The following is a 17,853-nucleotide window of genomic DNA, read 5'->3' as shown; positions in this document are numbered from 1 at the left end:
AAACTATGTCTCTACTGCAGACTGAAAAATTCTACAAGCCTAGCATTAAGCCCTCCAGTTTGGTTTCACTCAGGGCCTTTACTCATTCTTTCACTCTGTCTAAAATGTTTTTCCCTCAGATACCCAAATGGCTCAATCCCTTGCTTCATTTCTCTGTTCAGATATCAAAAACCAGAGAGGCTTCCCACTGCTCTTATGCCCTTATCCTACTTTATTTTTCTTCAGAGCATTTATCCCAGATATGTAATATTTATATATTTAATTATCGTCTCTCTCTCACTCCACCAGAACGTACACTCCATAAGGGAAGGGATTTGGTTTATATTGTCTCCTGATGTATATCCCCCAGAGCCTTGAAGTGCTTGGCACGTAGTAGGAATTCAATATGTATTTGTAGAATGAATGTATGACTAGAGTTCTCCCTCACCTTTGAAATTCCATAAGGTTATCACATAATAGGCTTTATATAGCTTGTCTTGATTTGTCCTTTTTTTCTTAATTACTCTAAGCAGACAGTAAATTTCTCGAAGGCATAAACCACGTATTATTCATTTCCACAAGTGTTTACTAAGGGCTTACTGTGTGCCAGACCTTGTATGCCTCAAACAGTCTGGAATATTAGAAAGCGCAATGGAAGAGAAGTCCTAGGTTAGTTTTGGCTCTACCACTAGTTAAGTAACCCTGGACAAATCCATTTTCTTCCCTAGGCCTCAGTTTCTTCATATGTAAAATGAGGAGTTACATTATCTCAAGTCTCTCCTGGCTCTAGCATCTGTTAAAATTTGTGAGGTAAAACTTGTCCCAGTCCAGTGCCTTAGACATCACAGGCACTCAGTAAATATTTGATTTCTTTGTTGTTGATTCTCCTGTTACACAGGAATCGAAGTTGTCTTGGAACAGTTGGCCAGAACAAGTAAAAGTTTAAGTCTTACTTCCTCCTCTGACTCCACGGGCAACCTCATTCTGTGTTTGGGATACAGAGAGGATGAAGCACTGAATTTGAAGTTAGAAAACATGAACTCTGACCACCACCATTTTTTTGGCTATGGAACCTTGAACAAGTCATTTCTGAACCTTAGTCTCCTCTCTCATAAAAAAGCCATACTGGCTTTCTTGCAGTTCTTCAAAGGCACTACATGCCTTCCTACTTCGGGGCTTTTTTATGCTGTCCTCTCTACCTGGAATGTTCTCTGTCCTTTCTTTGCTGGACTAATTTCTACTTAGCCTCAGGGAGTTAACATAAATTTGCTCTTTTAAGGAAAGTACTCCCTATCCACTCTCCTCATCTCTGGTGCACTCTTATAACACTTACCTCGACTGTTTAATCTCAATCATTATAGCATTTATCTTAGTTGTTACCTCAATTATTGACTGTCCACCTCTAGGACTGTAAGCAGCATGAAGGCAAGCACTGTGCCCATTTTGTTCATCACAACAGTCCTCAGTGCTTGGCTAAGGGCATGGCACAGAAGTATCAAACAAATATTCTTACGGAAGAATGCATGAACGAATGCACCTAGAGGCTTTAATGCCTCTAGACCAGCGGTCCCCAACCTTTTTGGCACCAGGGACTGGTGCTATTAGAATCTAATGCCAGATGATCTGAGGTGGAGCTGAGGCGGTGATGCTAGAGCTGGGGAGTGGCTGCAAATACAGACGACCTTCACTAGCTCGCTGGCCACTCACCTCCTGCTGTGCAGCCCAGTTCCTAACAGTCCATGGACCAGTACCAGTCTGCAATCTGGAGGCGGGGGGCGGTTCACTCAGAGAAAACCTAATAAATACTGTTGCACTCTTAGATCTTTTACAACTTTCTGAGGATCAAGGTTCCAAGACAGGGAACTCATGTTACACAGAGGTTAGAGAGTCAGAAATAATTTGAGCTGAAGAACTCTGGAAGCTAAAAAAAAATAAATAAAAGTAAGGGACAGGGTGAATTTCTACCCCTAGCCCTCTTTCTCCAGAAGCCTATTATCAAGAATGAAAAAATCCTTTGCTCCCATGGTGCGGAAGTGACCCACCGGTGGCCTGGTCCTTGTATTCAGGATGGAGGAAGTGACTGTCCACACGCTGAAAGCCAGGAAGCGGAGGCAGATTTCCAGGACAGCCTCCCTCCTCCATTATTCCCTCTTGCTACCTCTAGAAAACTTCTGGACGCTGACCCTGGTCGACCTAGAGGCTGGGCCACTCACACAGGGGGCTGGGAAACATAGGCAACAGAAAGTCGTTGGTGCTTGGGGACACACGAGGGCAGGAAGCTGCAGGGTGGTATGTGATGACTGGGAGAGGACTGCAGGCCCAGCTATCCTAATCCTGATGCTGCCCTTCACTCTTGGAAAGTTTCAAAGGAAGTTTTTGGCCACATTCCTCTCCCTCTCCGGTCTTAAGAGAGGCCAAGGGAGGACCCAGAGGCTATAGGAGGGTCTAGAATCCCAGGAGGTTTACCTTCCCCAAGAAAAATGATGCAACCTCTCCCTACCTCCAATCCGTGTCCTAACTTCCAAGGGAGCCTACACTCACATATTTCCTGCAAAGAGCTCTCAGTCCCAGGGGACCCCTGGCACCAAAACACACGCGAAATCTTGGATCTGGTAGGGAAAGCATACTCTCCTCCATTTTCCACAGAAAACCCAGAACCCGGGGCAACTCTCCATCCCCTCGCAATTGCCCGAACCCTGAGGATCCCGTACTTCCCATACTCCACAAAACCAAAACTCCACGGGAACCCAGACCCCTCAGCTTTCTTAGAAAGAGTTTTAATTTAGGGAGCTGTGGTCGTCAGGTCCATAAAAAGAGCTGCACGCCTGGCAAATCCGGTATCCCTTCCTCCTGGGGACCTCAACTCACGGAAGCCGCCCCACCCGCCTATCTTCGGAGCCTCTACCTCTGGCCCCCCAATTTCCGGGGTCCCACAACCTCCGAGTCTCCGCTGTGCTCACTCCCAAAAATTTCCTAAGGAGCCGGGAAGCATGGGGGTCCACTCAGCCCGAACGCCGCCGAGAGGCCGCCGGCTCCCCTCAGGAGTCTTGGGCCCCAGCTTCCGAGATAACGGCAGGACAGGACCGCACAGCCCTTCCTTACCCGCCTGCGCGGCCATGGTCCCGGGGACGCGGAAATGGGGAGGAGGAGGCGGGGACCGTAGCAGCTCCTCTCAGCTCCCGCCGTAGCCTCAGGCGCGGTAGGGACTCAGCCCTGGGCGCGAGCGGGATGCGCGCCTACGGCGCCCGGGGAGGACCAAACCGCACCTGGCATCGGGGCCCGCCCGCCACCGCCCCACCCAGTCGACGCCCCGCCCCCGGGCCTCTGCCCCGCCCCCTTGCTCGGGCTCTGCGGCGGCCCTCGCGCCCCCTAGTGTGAGCGACTCCCTCTTTGGGTGCCCAAGCTGGTAAGGATGATTCTGCGCCGGCCGGAGGCCTCAACACAGAGGGCCCTCAGCCCATTTTACAGATGAAGACAACTAAGAGCCAGAGAGGACAAGTTCGGCTACCTTGAAATGGCACAGCTGAGCTGGGATGGAAACCCAAGTCTCCTGATTCCCAGTCTGAAGCTCTTTCCAGTAGAGTGTTTGGAATCAAGAATGTGGATGTGGAGAAACCAGGTCTACCCAACAAAACAGCTTTGGGGGCCAGGGGTAAGCGAGTGAGGGTGGACTTTTCTTAGAATCATCCAGCTCAGATAAACCACTTCTCTGCACCACTGAGTAAACTGACACTCACTAAATAATCTCTAGGTCAAAGATGGGAAGGATCCAGGGGCAGATCCTTAGCCAGGCCAAATAGATATATAAATGAACCCAGCACATCAAATCTTCAATTTTTCAAGACAATCTAAAATGTTAGATAGTTTAGGTGAAATTTCCCATTTTTTAAAATGTTGGGAACATTTAAAAAGTCTAAAAATGCCATATAGGCCAAAGGAAACGCATCTGTGGACTGGATTTGCTTTGCAGCCTCCTCTTTTCTTATAGAAGAGAGCACTGGATAAGGAGTTAGAACAGCAGACTGGTTTCTGGCAGCTGCTAGCTGGCTGAGGTGCCTTAACCACTTCCCCTCATTGGGCTTGGGAGGAGGTTGGGGTCCTCCATGTGATAAAGGTCAGCCACATGATCTGGTCCCTGAGGTCCCTCCCATCTGATTCTCTTATGCTGGGTCTTGGCAAGTGTCATTTCCTTAGATTAGATTTAGGTCATGGGAAAATTGTCCAAATGACCAGGAAGGGACAGGGATGGGGCCCAGGAAATGGATCATGATGCCTTCATCAAGGACAAAGTTCAACCCAGCTGCTTCTGGTCCCAGCAGTCAAATAAGCAAAGGTGAGGGCAATGCTCTTTCTGCCCTGACCACATAGTACAAACCAGATGCAGGTCAGATTTTTCTCCTCTGGGTGTGGCAGGTGGCTCCTGATGTCCTGTGCGTGTATAAAGTGCTGGGAGGGCAGTGTAGGCAATGCGCCTGATTTCTGTTAATTCCTGGGAACACTCTTCAGCAGTTGGCTTTACAGTTTCTAAGGAAATCTCTGCTATGATTATAGTAACTGCAAAATTATGTGTTGAATTAAAGTGACAGAGATCCAGGGAACTCTTCTGCTATCTCATGGCTAGCAAAAGTGGGGCGGTGGATTTTATTCACCCTCCACATGGAAAGAAGTTACACTGTATTTTCCCAGACACTTCTGTCTCACAGCAAGTCACTCGTCTGTCTCTTCTGCCTCTTCACTCTCTCATTCCATTTCTTTCCCACCTTAGCCTCATGGTCTTCACCAGCAGGGAGTGGGGTATAACCAACTCCCCTAAGTCCCCCGTAAGGAAGTTCAGACTAACACTGAGAAATGCAAGTTGAAATGTAAAGGAAGAGCATAGCAGTCTGTGGAAATTATATACCCGAGATATCTTTTCAATATGCACCCAAAGAACATTTCAAAATCACTTGTGAACTTGAGAGGGGACTTCTGGAGGGCAGAAAAGAACACCTACTGTATTTCTAACATCTGTCACCTGTCCACAGTTTTTGTGACCATGGCTTGCTCAGTCCTTGAGGTCGGATCCTGATGACTGGCTCAAAGTCAACTCTCTGGGCCTATAGAAAAGAGAAACTAGACCACCATCTTAAGGTTCAGGATCTGCCATCCCGAGAGAACTGCCAGACCTTCTCAGTGTCACTTGCTCCAAACTTAGCCAGTCTTTGGCCTCTAGTCTCTTCCCTCCCTGAATCGTCCCACATAAGATGGACTGATTAATCTTCCCAAGTTGTTTCTATCACCTCTCTACTCAAAAACCTTCAATAGCTCCCTATTGTTGGCTGGCTACTGTGTTGGACAGTGCAGTTAGAGAACATCTCCATCATGGCAGAACATTCTATTGGACAGTACTGAGTGTTGTTTTAGACAATAATCAGTAAGGGCTACTAACGTCACAAAGAGGGACCGCCAGACATTATGTGCCTCCTGGTATGATGCAACAAGAAGTATACACTACCACTTGTGATATAGTCTTACCAAAAAAAAAAAAACAAAAAAACCAAAAAAATCAAGCCTGAATCTGGTCAGGCCTCTAGATCTAACCACCAATTCACAGAAAATATAAGAGTAAGAGGAACTTGTTAACACCACAGTAATGCAAACAGTAAAACTGAAGCTGTTGGAAACGCAACAGGACAAATGAACTGGTGTCTTTAACAGATAAACTGCAAGGAAAAGAGAGGAAAGTGGAACCTAGGGATGTAATTGAGACTTGAGACATCTAATAGCAATTCAATTCAAACTATATAGGCTCTCTGCTCTTCCCGTTCGATAGGTGGAGCCGTGTGCTCCTGTGCAGTGCCAGCAGTGACCCTGAGACATGATAGTGAAGGTTGGAGTGAACGGATTTGGCAGTATTGGGCGCCTGGTCACCAGGACTGCTTTTAACTCTGGCAAAGTGGATATTGTCGCCATCAATGACCCCTTCATTGACCTCAATTACATGGTCTACATGTTCCAGTATGATTCCATCCATGGCAAGTTCAAAGGCTTAGTCAAGATTGAGAATGGGAAGCTTGCCGCCAATGGAAAGCCCATCATCATCTTCCAGGAGTGAGATCCCACCAACATCAAATGGGGGCAAAGCTAGTGCAGAATATGTTGTGGAGTCCACTAGTATCTTCACTACCTTGGAGAAGGCTGGGGCTCACTTGAAGAGTGGAGCCAAGCGGGTCATCATTTCTGCCCCTTCTGCGGATGCCCCCATGTTTGTGATGGGTGTGAACCATGAGAAGTATGACAACTCCCTCAAGATTGTCAGTAATGTCTCCTGCACCACCAACTGCTTGGCCCCCCTGGCCAAAGTCATCCATGACAACTTTGGCATCGTGGAAGGACTCATGACCACAGTCCACACCATCACTATCACCCAGAAGACTGTGCATGGCCCTTCAGGGAAGCTGTGGTGTTGGCCGAGGGGCTGCCCAGAACATCATCCCTGCTTCTACCAGCGCTGCCAAGGCTGTGGGGAAGGTTATCCTTGAGGTGAATGGGAAGCTTACTGGCATGGCCTTCCGTGTCCCTACCCCCAACCTGTCAGTTGTGGATCTGACCTGCTGCCTGGGAAAAGCTGCCAAATATGACATCAAGAAAGTGGTGAAGCAGGTGTCAGAGGGTCCCCTCAAGAGCATCCTGGACTATACTGAAGACCAGGTTGTTTCCTGCGACTTTGAAAAGTGATACACACTCTTCCACCTTCGATGCTGGGGCTGGCATTGCCCTCAATGACCACTTTGTCAAGCTCATTTCCTGGTATGACAATGAATTTGGCTACAGCAACAGGGTGGTGGACCTTATGGTCCACATGGTCTCCAAGGAATGAGTCCCCTGGACCACCAACCTCAGTGTGAAGAAGAGGCCCTCAGCTTCTGGGGAATTCTTGCCCCAAATCGATCCCCCAACACATTGAGAATCTCCTGACCTCCCGTTTCCATCCCAGACCCCTTGAAGAAGAGGAGGGGCTTAGGGAGCCCTACTGTGTCGTGCACCATCAATAAAGTTCACTGTACTCAGCCAAAAAAAAAGTTGAGACAACTAGGAAAATTTAAACAATTGGATATATGATATTAAAAAATTATTTAAGGTAACAAAAGGCATTTTGGTTGTTTTAAAAATATCCTTCATGTGTATTGAAATACTTAATAGATGACAAAACTAGAATTTGCCTCAAAACAGACCAGTAGGGGAGGAGAGAAGTGAGAGTAGAGATGAAACAGGACTAGACCTGTGCTCATGATTATTGGGGTTGGGTGATTAGTCCATGGAGGTTTTATTGTCCTACTTCTGTATTTTGTTTTCCAATGAAAACAAAAATTGTTTTTCTTATTGGGCTTTTGAGTTCTTGGAGTTCTCTTTACCTTTGCATTTTCTACTTTATCTTGGCACTAATCAACTTGATAATTATTAGGTCAAAGTGTAAGAGGGAAAAAAGAGCTCCTTTCAGAGGGATGACCTGTGACTCTTGTGTGCTGGGGAGCCTGTGGCTGGGCCAGGTTTGTAACTTCACTATCTTCTATCTCCACTCTGCTTCTGAGGAAATTCACAAAGCAGCACACTCCTGCAGGGAAATCACTTGCCCTGTCACAGAACATGCAGAGATGCTGACAGTGAATAACTTGTGATTGTCTTCAAGGTTCTGATCAAGCTAAGCTCCACTGTGGCAGCCTGCAAGCTTAGAAATTCCACATACCTGTCAGGACTGGGGCTGCCTGTCAGACAGGTCACACCTTGGGTAGGGATATATATAAAGCCAGGCCTCCAGCCTACACTTCTCATATCTAAGTATCAATGGCTATTTGAAGACTTTCATCCTCATTTTGACATTCCCAAGGACATACAAGCGCTTCCCAGAGGCCAGACCAGTATGTCTACTGCCAACCCAACCTTGACCCATGACACAATCAAGAAGTCCACAGCTCGTGGTAATGTAAAACCATTTAATTCTAAATCGAATCACTTTCACAACAGTGAAAATTAGTGACCGGTCAAGGTGTGCCACTGTACATAGTATCATTTTCTGACTGTAGTTGAGACCTGGTCCTAAACCACAAAAGTGGCAGGAAGATAGATAATGGAGGCCAAGAACAGAGAAAACACACATAAAAGAAAGGAAAACTGCCTTGGCAGAGGGGCAAGGTGATGAGCCTGCAAAGGGTTGGTAGGAAGGGGGCTCCCTGTTGAGGCTGGGCCAGCAGTCCCAAGTTGGCTCTCTTGCCCCAGCTCCTGGCAGAGGATGAGTAGGGATCTGTGAGTTTCAAAATCAAAGGGCATATAGCCAACCTGGTGTTAACAGCTTTCTGGGATACCTTTGCTGGTAGAGCTCTCCTGGGCTCACTCCATTTCATTAGAGTTCAAGTGAACCCTTCCTTCTTTAACCTGTCAGAAACCCATTTCTGTTGGGTCCATCTCATTGAAGTCCTCTCTTCTACCACTAGGTGGAGCCACTGCACTGAGGCAGTCTCCTGATCTTTCCAGTTGAGCAACTCCAGAGGCCCCTCAGACTTTGGGGATTTCCAGGTGATAAAAAGAGCACTCTTGAGTGGGTGCCCCTAAGGATGTTTAAAATCCATCAGGTATACTGTACAGCTGGTGGCTTATTCCTACCAAATGGATTCGGCAAACGAACCACATATTCAATACTTGCATTTTGTCTGTTTAAACACTGAACTCTGGCACTGACAGGTACAAGGGGGAAAGGATGGAGACTGTGGAGAGGGGAGCAAGGCTTCTCTCATCTTGGACAAGGTCTTAGTTTCCACACACTATGCAGAACCGTATCTGGAAAAAGACAGTAGGTAGGACTTTCTACCACTTGTTGGCTATTGCTGGGGGTAAGCCAGGAACAGAGTGGACTGGTGTGAAATGACAGAAGCCCCCAGAGAAGTCCATCTCCTCCTACCCTCGGGGTTACCCGGAAGAGGCTGGATTTCTAGAAAGAGGCCTGACTGATAGAGCGAGATCCATTCCATCAAGTGAACTGTTCTCCTGCCTGGCACCACACTCCTTCAATCAAATTCAGAGGAAGAATCTAGTGAAGTCAAAAAACAAATAAAGGGCTTGGGAAAAATGATTTCACAGAAGACCTTATCATATCACCGTGCTGAGGCTCCCCAGGCCCGCCAAGGGTTGCCTGCTCTAGTGTTAACACGTACACAAGGAGTTTTCAGGGGAGTCCATCAAGCTACATCAAAATTAGGGTCTTCCTTCCTCCCTGCCTCTTCATTGAGGACAAATTGGCTTCTGAGGAGGGTGGTCTTCAACATGCAGCTGGGCTGATTTGACAAAGCCCCCAGATTCCTTTTGGCAGGTCTGGGAGAAGATGCACACAGAACTTCTGCAGCTTTGGGACGTGGCTGCTTGTGTGGTTGTTTCTGCATCAGAGCTCTAAATCCTACCAGAGTCCCAAATGCAGGTCTTTCCTCACACGCAGCAGTCAACCCTGGCTTCAGCAGTAGTCTATGTAGGCTGTGTGCCCTCTGGCAGAGAGGCAGATGTGAGTAGTTTTGTGGGGAAAGCTGATGGAAAATCTGTGAGTGAAGCCATATGTCTCCAGGGATGATCTATGCCAGGAAACAAGTCACTCAAGCCACTCTCTGGGACCAAAGACACTCGTACAGCCCGGAGCCAATAAAAGATTTTTGGGTCTCTGGTGAATTCATGAAGCGACTCCAGCTTCAGCTACTGCAATTATGATCTTTATAGGACAGCAATTTCTTGCATCTCTGCTGAGGAGGAAATAGGACAGAGCAGCGTTGAGATCTTGAAGGGGAACCTCTCTGTATGAGGAGTACCACAGACTTCAGAGGCCACTTACCAAGGGGTATTTAAAGAGAAGAAAGTAAGTTTCCATAAGTACCATTTGATTCATCCCTTTGTTCCTATATAGCTCAGGTTAAACTGTACTGATATGACAGTTTCTCTCTTCCTGCCTCTTCCCTGTGCATAGTCAGGACATGCTGAGTTGGCTAGATAGGATTTCATGGTGTAACCATGAGACACGGCTCAATGCCAAGGCCTGAGGTTATAGCAGGGTGTTTGTAGCAGTGGCCAAAATCCAGGGTCCTCGACAGCTGGTCTTGAGTCCCAAAGCTCTGAGGGAGAAGCAAGACTCCTTGATGTGTTACTGACCCCACTGATTCCAGGGATTAGCCAGGAAGCCAAACATCAAGAGTGAGGGTGGCATGTCACCAGTCCAGAGTCCCTGCCATGGATGTAGGCCGGGAGCCCAGCATTAGGCAATCAGGAGCCAGAACATGATCACCAGGGCCACAAACAGGAAGAGGCGTGACAGGAACTGTTCATCCACGTACTGAGGTGTTCCAGGGACAGCTGGAGAGACAAGAAGGAGAAAAGAGGCTGTCAGAATGCTGCAGCTGTGCACATTGGTCATTTGGGCCAGAAACTGAGAGGCTCAACCTTCATCTCTTTACAACAGAAACCTTCACACTAAAGTTTTCCAAACCCCAAATAATATCAGGCAAAACAAAATTGGAATTATGAAAATGTGGAATAATATAACAATGAGAATAAGGTCTCCAATTTATCTTAAGAGATTTTGGCCTGAAGGTGCAAATAAAACAGAAAACTCTGGGAGAATAATAAAAGAAAAGCTACTGTTTGTTAAGCATCTTCTTTGTGCCATTGTATACACATTACCACCTGGTGAGTATTATTCCCATTTTCTGTAAGAAACCAAAGCACAGACATGAACTGACCTTCCCAAGATGATGAGGTTCATGAATTAGTGGCAAAGCCACACAGTCGTGCTCTCAGTCTCTCTAAGCATTGCCTCCTGATGCATGGAGTCTCTAGATCCTGGCACTATTGAACCAGGATAGATCTCAGAGCCCTGCATGGACTGCCTTCCTTTTCCAGAGGAGAGAACTAGGGCTCAGACAAGCAAAATGACCCGTCTTCTTCACTGCATGGCAAACTAGGAGCAGAAATGGGCTGAGAACCTGGGTCTTCACTCCTCTCTGCTTTGAGAACAGCTACTATGTAGAGCTCCCTGTCCTGATTACGGGGGAAGGAGAGTTAAGAGAATCTACATCTTGATGGACAAATTGTGCCAAACAGGACAACAGAAAACAGTGTTGTGGCAAGAGGATAAAGTGATCCAGAGTCCAGCCTGGTTGTGGAACTGTTTACCTGGGGAACCCAAGGTGAGCCTTGGACCAGGTTGGAAGGAAGCAAGCTACCAAGTAGGTTCCTACTGCCTTCACGGGGCCCTGTCTCTCCTTCACACCGAAGCATACCATGCCATTTGGGGTCTCCTTCCTCAGAGAAAACATGTGAACCGAGGAGAAATCTTTCCGGCAGATAAGGTAAGGAAGGGCATTCCCAAGATCTCCTGGTGCTATACTACTCCCCAGTTAGGTGCGCTGATGGATTCATGCAGGCAGGCAGTTAACAAAGACTCATCGATTGCCTGCTATGTGACAAGCACCAGGGTGGAGACAGGGAACAACTGGAATGGCCCAGGAGTGGGTTATTGTCCTTGGAGCATAAGCTCCTGGCCAGGAACCACCTTCCAATCTGGTCCCTACTGTGCCTAGCACACACGAGACTCCAATGACTGTAAGCAGAGCTCAACTGAACTTGCAGCTGTGCAGGCTCCATGGTAAGGATCCTGGGTGTCAGACAGTGATAGAGTACAGGGCATCCACCTCACCACCCTGCTCTACACCAAATGCAGTAGGTACTCTCAAGCTGGCTGGAAGAAGAAAAGGTAGCAGCAGGTGGCAGGCCTAGGCATTATTTCCAAAGGGCTGGAGTTTGGGACCAGCCCTATGTGTGTCCTGGGGAAAGCTAGATAGAGATGCCAGAGAATATAGAAGTCCTGACTCCCTGCCAGTTCACCTTGCCCCTTCCAGTCCCCAAAGGTCAAAGTAGGGGGGTACATGTGCAGGACTAGGCTTTTCCTCAGCTAGGTATGGTGTATGGTTGATACTTTTTCATTTTATGGGCATGGGGTATGTCTTGGGAAACATTACTGAGTATTTTATGATTTGTAAAGTGGAGCTAATTACACATCTGTCCCATAGGCTTATCATGAAGATCCTGAGTTTATAACAGTAAGCACTCTAAACATGCTTAATACATGGTAAGTATGCATCATCATTAGCATGACCACCAGTGATCGGAAAAGAGTTTATCACATTTTGAAAAGGCTAATTATCTAGGTAGTAGATATGTAGTAGATATCTATGTAGTAGCTACCTATGTTACCTATATATTGCTGGAATCCAAGGAGCCTTCAAGCAGGACTACCAACGGAATAGGGTCTTACCTGGAGGAGGCCGCCCATCGTTTATGTTAAATGCTGTGGCAAATATCCCAAAGGGAAAAGCCCCAATTCCAAAAGACATCTGGAAGCCACCATCTCCAAATCCAAATCCTTGAAATCCCTGTGTGGAAGAAATGCAATTAAGAAACAGAATGAGCAGGTTTCTCCTGTACCTGTTAAACATGTCACCTTACATGTGGCACCCACTTCTCCTCCCTGCCCTCTGCCACCTATTTCCAAGGGAGGATATCATTTCCTCCCATCTAGATCCAAAAACAGGAATCCTGGTGGCCCATCTGCCCTTCAACAGTCCCAGCTAAGGAGATATGCATGGCAGAAAGAACTGGCTCTGACCCAAAGTAAAACACTGCTGATGCAAGTCATGGTTCTTAGAGCTCCAGGTTCTTTCCCAGAGTCCCGCAATAGCCAGTACAATTTTCTACATGCTTTATAACAGCAAAATTGGCAATAACTCTCATGCCCAATTACAAAGGAATGTCAGGACAAGCTATACATTATTGGCAAAAGCAAAAAAGTGGAACCCTAATTAGCCAACAATGCAAGTGATGATGAAAATCTTGATACATGCTCTCAAAGGACATTACTCTGACTAAGCAGCAATAACAAAAAAAACTCTGTGACCAAGTTATCAGACAAAATCGTTTGAACACCATGGTGACAAGTACATGACAATATGTAGGTATGTGGACATGATATATTTTCCCTTCAAATTTCCTTTTAATATTGTTAGGGAATTTTAAAAATTCAAAATACTTTTTCTGATACAAAAGTAATATATGCTTCTTACAAGAAATTCAGACATTATAGGAATAACTGACATAGAAAGTCAGAGGTTTCCTTATCCATTCATTTCACAGCCCCTCCCCTCCAATAGCCATAGTCAGCGGTTTAGTGTATCATCCCGAACTTTTGTTCCCTATATGTTATACACTGCAACATCTTTCATATGAAAAGATTCAATCAGCATCATAATATTGTGAATAACTCCCATTTTCTATGCGCTAACTCTGTGCCAGGCACCATGTTAAACACTAGGATACATAAACTAACTTGACCAAGGTAGTAGGGGGTGGAGTTTAGATCTAAAACTAAGTAAACATGATCTGAAAATCCATGCTCTTAATTACTGTGCATATCTTATAAAAAAATTTCTCTCTTCCCCTGCATCCCTGGGTAGAGCTTTAGAACAAATGATTAAAAAATAATAAAAAGAAGAAAAACAAATGGGCCAACTGTTCTCCACAAAGAGCCTTCATTTGAGTCTTTTGCAAGTCATGAAAGCGACTGCTCCCTATCTCATACTGAGCAGCCTGGCATCCAGCTTCAAACTTCTTGCTAGGCAGGACTATCTATATAAAGCTTAACAGTCAATTTAATAAGAGGGTAAATCTACATGGAAGAAAACCAACCAGTCTCCATTTTAGTGCAGAAATGCCTTCTATTCAGATCCAGCATGGTTGAGAGCCGGAGGGCTCCTGGGACCAAGGCTGTCTTACCCAGAAAGGTGCAATTGTTTCATCAGGAACCACCATTTCATTCAGTGCAATCCCCAGGACTGAACCCCCGGCCTTCCTCCTAGCAACATCTATACAATAAGTCCTCACATATGGTGGGTTTGTTCCTGAGGCAGAGTTGACAAAAAGGCATCACTGGTGGCTGCAGGTACTTGTCAATGTGAGAGGTGTGCATTGCAGGCATGAAGGCCAGGGCTTCTGACTTTCTGGAGCCTCTGATTCCTGGGTTAGAAGCTAATAATACTCCATAAGGAACCAGAGCCTAGGATGGTTAAAATGGTGGTGCCTGGTAATCAAGAGCATGGACTTCAATATCAGCCAGATCTGGGTTTCAGCCCTGTCTGTGAGGCCTGGATAAGTCACTTCACCTCCTGGGCCTCAGTTTGCTCTTCTATTAAATGGATTGATGTGAAGCTTAAATGAGATCATGCACATAAAGCCTTTTACATACATTCTTTTTATATAATAATAATTCAACAAGTGTTAACTGCTATTATTATCAAGGGTAATCTGGAGAAGAGATCCTCAATTTCTATCAAGATCTCTGACTCGGTCAATAAACCTACCCTTGGGAACTCTAAGGAAATGCCATAATTCAAATGAGAAAAAAAATATGCAAAGGTGGTCACTGTAGCATAATTTATAACAGCAAAATATGGAAGCAACTAAAAGATCCTTCAATGTGGAAAACCTAAATTAGAATGCATCGATATTCAATGGAATAAATAGCAGCCTTTAAAAATAATAAAGAGGACACTACAGAGAATCATGGAAAATACTGCCAAAATTAAAATTTATAGCAGCAAACAGAATGACGATGGCTACATAAAAATATATACACTCAAGTATACAGATGAAGAGAAGATGGGGAAATGAAGATATACTTGTGGGATTCTGGTAAGTGTGGGTAAATATTTTGATTTTAAAATTTCTTTAGTATTTTAACAAGAAATTAAAAAAAATCTGATTTAAATATGCAAATATTTAGAGCTGGTAATTCTACTTTAAAAATTTATCCTAGTAAAATAATCATGAACCTGCTAAAAATGTATGTATAAGTTCATCAAAGTATTTTTAAAATAGAAAAAGGAAACAGCTAAATGTCCAACAGTGGATTAAATAATTTATATGAAGTCCATACATCAGATCACTAAATGGTCACATAAAATATTACTGATATAAAAATCTCAAAATATATCGCTGAAAACCTCCCCCTCTCTGATACTGTAAACTTCATAAAGGCAGGATCTTTGCTATGTTCACTGATGTATCACTAATGCCTAGAATAATGCCCAGCACACAGAAGGCACTTAATATAGAATGAACAAAATTTTAAGAGAGTTACAAAAGAGGAGACAAATATATTTTTTTAAAAAAGTAAATAAATATATGTTTATACACACATTTATCTATAAAATATACACGCATAAATAGTTCTATAAAATTTGTGTGTATGATTACAAAAAAATGGGAAAGAAAATAGACCAAAATGTTTCTATCTCCCCCCTTTCTTTTCTGTATTTTACATATTTTCCTTTACTTTTATAATCAAGGAGGAAAAAGTACAGGGCCAAGAGGGAAACTTCTAAAGCCAATTTCTCATTTCTAGAAGGTTCTCCTAGAATTTTCCTCACCCCTCTGTTTTCTGGCTCTGGCCTCTGTCCTTGAGGACGGGGAGGGGTCTTCTCTCTGAAACAGAAACAGTGTAAAATAGATCTATTACGGCAATTTCAAAAATGCTTTGAGCTGCTCCCTGAGTAGCCTGGGAATTCTTCACCAGGGCCATGCCCCTTTCCTGCCCAGCACATGAACCTATGCCAAAATAACCCAAATACTAAATAACTCTTTGTTCTACTTGCAATTGTTTTTTCCTACCTATGGAGAAAATCAGTTTGTTACAAGAAGCTCATCAGATTGCACTAAGCCTACTCCTCTCACAGAGAGCCTGACTCAGATTGGTTATGAATGGCAGCCAGGCACCTTTCCCAGGACTTGTGTGACATATGGGTCACAGATATAAAAAATCCCAAATCCAAACTGAAATAGAGGATGGCCTGCCAGCAGAAAGGGCTGAGATTCAGGGTCTCATTGATTTGCCCTTATTAACTTCAGCTTTATCTCCCACTACTCTTGGGCAAGTACTCTACACTATTCTTTTTGCCTCTCGGTCCTAGCCCCTTCCATCACTCATCCCATAAATACTGGACAGCGCTTGTTACCCATTAAGAAGCACAAGGCAGAATGCTACCAATACTAACACTGACAGATCCTACTCTTCAGGTGTTCATGGTTTAAAGGGGGCTACAACCAATCACAATACAGTGTAGGGAGGGAGTTCTTTAATAGAGGTATGAACTAAATGGGGTGGGAGAATGGGTGAGAACAACTGATGTGGGTTCGAGGAGTCACTTCAAAGAGGTAACTTTAGGGCTGCTCATTAAAGATGGGCAGAAGTTTGAGGAGAAGGAGGCGGAGGAGAGGAGCAGAACCGGGAAGGGCAGAAGAGGCAGAGGGAAAACAAATACAAAGAAAGGCTCGTGAATATAAATAAATCCCTCTCAGAGAAGTCCAATATGTCTGGGCACAGGGTATGCTAGGGTGAGGTGGGAGATGGTAAGAGACACTGCTGGGGAGTTCAAAGGGTGGGGTGGGGTGTATATGTGTTACACCATGAAGGGCTCTTAATATGTGTGACTGTGGAATGCTAGACCCACCCACACCTCCATTTCCAGAAATCTCAAACGCCACAAAGCCTCCCAGACCCCCTGTCCTCTCCTTCCCCGGTACTTTATACATCACTGCTACACAACTCCCCTCCTTGTAGACCCTTCTGCTGGACAGCCTGCTTTGCAGGTTGCTCCTTTACAAGTACTTTGCCACTTGTTTTTGTGATGTCTTGTGTGTTGTGCAGAACACTGCCTACCCACTGGCAGTGGATATCTGTATTACGGCTCAGGAAATAGCAACTTGGCACCCCTGCATTCCTAGCTGACTCCCATCTGGATCCCAACTACCTCAGAACTGAGGGTCTGCGAGCACTACATAAAAGGTAGGGTAAGTTGGTGCAGAATGGAAGTGAATTCATGTCCAAGGGGTGGGTTTGAGAGGTGACCCAAGGCCTTACCTGGGGTCCTGTTGCCCAGTGCTGCCCCGGCCATAGAGTGGGATGACCTTGTCTCGGCTGATCCCAGCTTTGCAAACTGGACACACCTGTCTATTTGGTCTAGTCTCCAACCACTGCAAGCAGGAGAGAAAAACTCATAAATGGGACAAGCCCACCATAGAGCAGTCAGTCAGAGCCAGCCGGACAACATGGACTAGAGGCCTTAAATTGGAAACACCAGCACCAGCAGGGAACACCTCAAGGAACCTGACTCTCTGATTCCTGCCCTATTTCTTTCAACATTAAAAACATCAGAATCCTATTTAGGGTTTCCCAGGCCCCAGTTTTGCCCTCCTCCTCCTGTCATTTAATAAATATTTACTAGTAATGAAATCAAAATTGCCGTTAAGCACCGTCATAATTAAACAAGCTTCTTCATGCTACATTCCCTCTAGGGGCTCTCAGCAATACAACAGGAAGGAACTGCAAGCCTGGAGCTATGTCAAGGGGTCTGACAAACCTAGCTTCAGTTTAGGCTCTGAGTGCAGATATAACAAACTAAATCTCCACCTTCACCGATGGAACAATTATTACCACAGCGGTTTGATATTGCTTTCTGTGACTTCTCATTTTTATATAATTTCCTCAACAACTTTGTATCTCAGACATTAGCATCTGCACATAAGCTGACTGTTTTCTGGTGACTTACTATGTGCTAAAGGATAGATTTTGCTCATTATCTAAATTTGCTTAGCATTTTTATGTACTTTCATTGATTTTTTTCATTCAACTATTTCTTTCAATATTAAAAACACCAGAATTCTGTTTGGGGTTTCCCAGGCCCTTTTACAGGTTAAATTAAAAAATATTTTGGTTAACTTTCTTAAAAAAAATAAAGATGAAAACATCTTACC

The 17,853-nt window shown here is 45.1% G+C and overlaps 2 protein-coding genes and 1 pseudogene across 3 annotated transcripts in view; 1 reads left to right on the top strand and 2 right to left on the bottom strand.

Moving 5' to 3' along the window:
- LIMK2 (LIM domain kinase 2) overlaps nucleotides 1-3,230 on the bottom strand; it is a 51,792-nt gene extending 48,562 nt beyond the window's left edge. Inside the window, exon 1 of the mRNA XM_039862049.1 lies at nucleotides 3,082-3,230. Within this exon, the coding sequence (XP_039717983.1) occupies nucleotides 3,082-3,097 (16 nt within the window). The 5' untranslated portion in view covers nucleotides 3,098-3,230. The remainder of the gene's footprint in view (nucleotides 1-3,081) is intronic.
- A 2,572-nt stretch (nucleotides 3,231-5,802) lies between these two features.
- LOC120602006 (glyceraldehyde-3-phosphate dehydrogenase-like) lies at nucleotides 5,803-7,040 on the top strand (annotated as a pseudogene). Its single transcript, XR_005652618.1, has one exon. The product of XR_005652618.1 is annotated as a glyceraldehyde-3-phosphate dehydrogenase-like (transcript).
- Nucleotides 7,041-7,932: 892 nt separating this feature from the next.
- Nucleotides 7,933-17,853, bottom strand: part of RNF185 (ring finger protein 185) — a 29,157-nt gene continuing 19,236 nt past the window's right edge. The window contains exons 4-7 of the mRNA XM_039862024.1: nucleotides 16,961-17,073; nucleotides 15,471-15,525; nucleotides 12,305-12,422; nucleotides 7,933-10,344 (exon numbers count right to left, since the gene is read on the bottom strand). Coding sequence (XP_039717958.1) covers nucleotides 10,247-10,344; nucleotides 12,305-12,422; nucleotides 15,471-15,525; nucleotides 16,961-17,073 — 384 coding nt within the window. The 3' untranslated portion in view covers nucleotides 7,933-10,246. The remainder of the gene's footprint in view (nucleotides 10,345-12,304; nucleotides 12,423-15,470; nucleotides 15,526-16,960; nucleotides 17,074-17,853) is intronic.

This window comes from Pteropus medius, unplaced genomic scaffold (assembly GCF_902729225.1).
Source record: "Pteropus medius unplaced genomic scaffold, Ma_sr-lr_union100, whole genome shotgun sequence".
Classification (NCBI taxonomy): Eukaryota; Metazoa; Chordata; class Mammalia; order Chiroptera; family Pteropodidae; genus Pteropus; species Pteropus medius.
The sequence above is the reverse complement of the archived record's forward strand: the minus strand, read 5'-3'. Positions and strand labels throughout refer to the sequence as shown.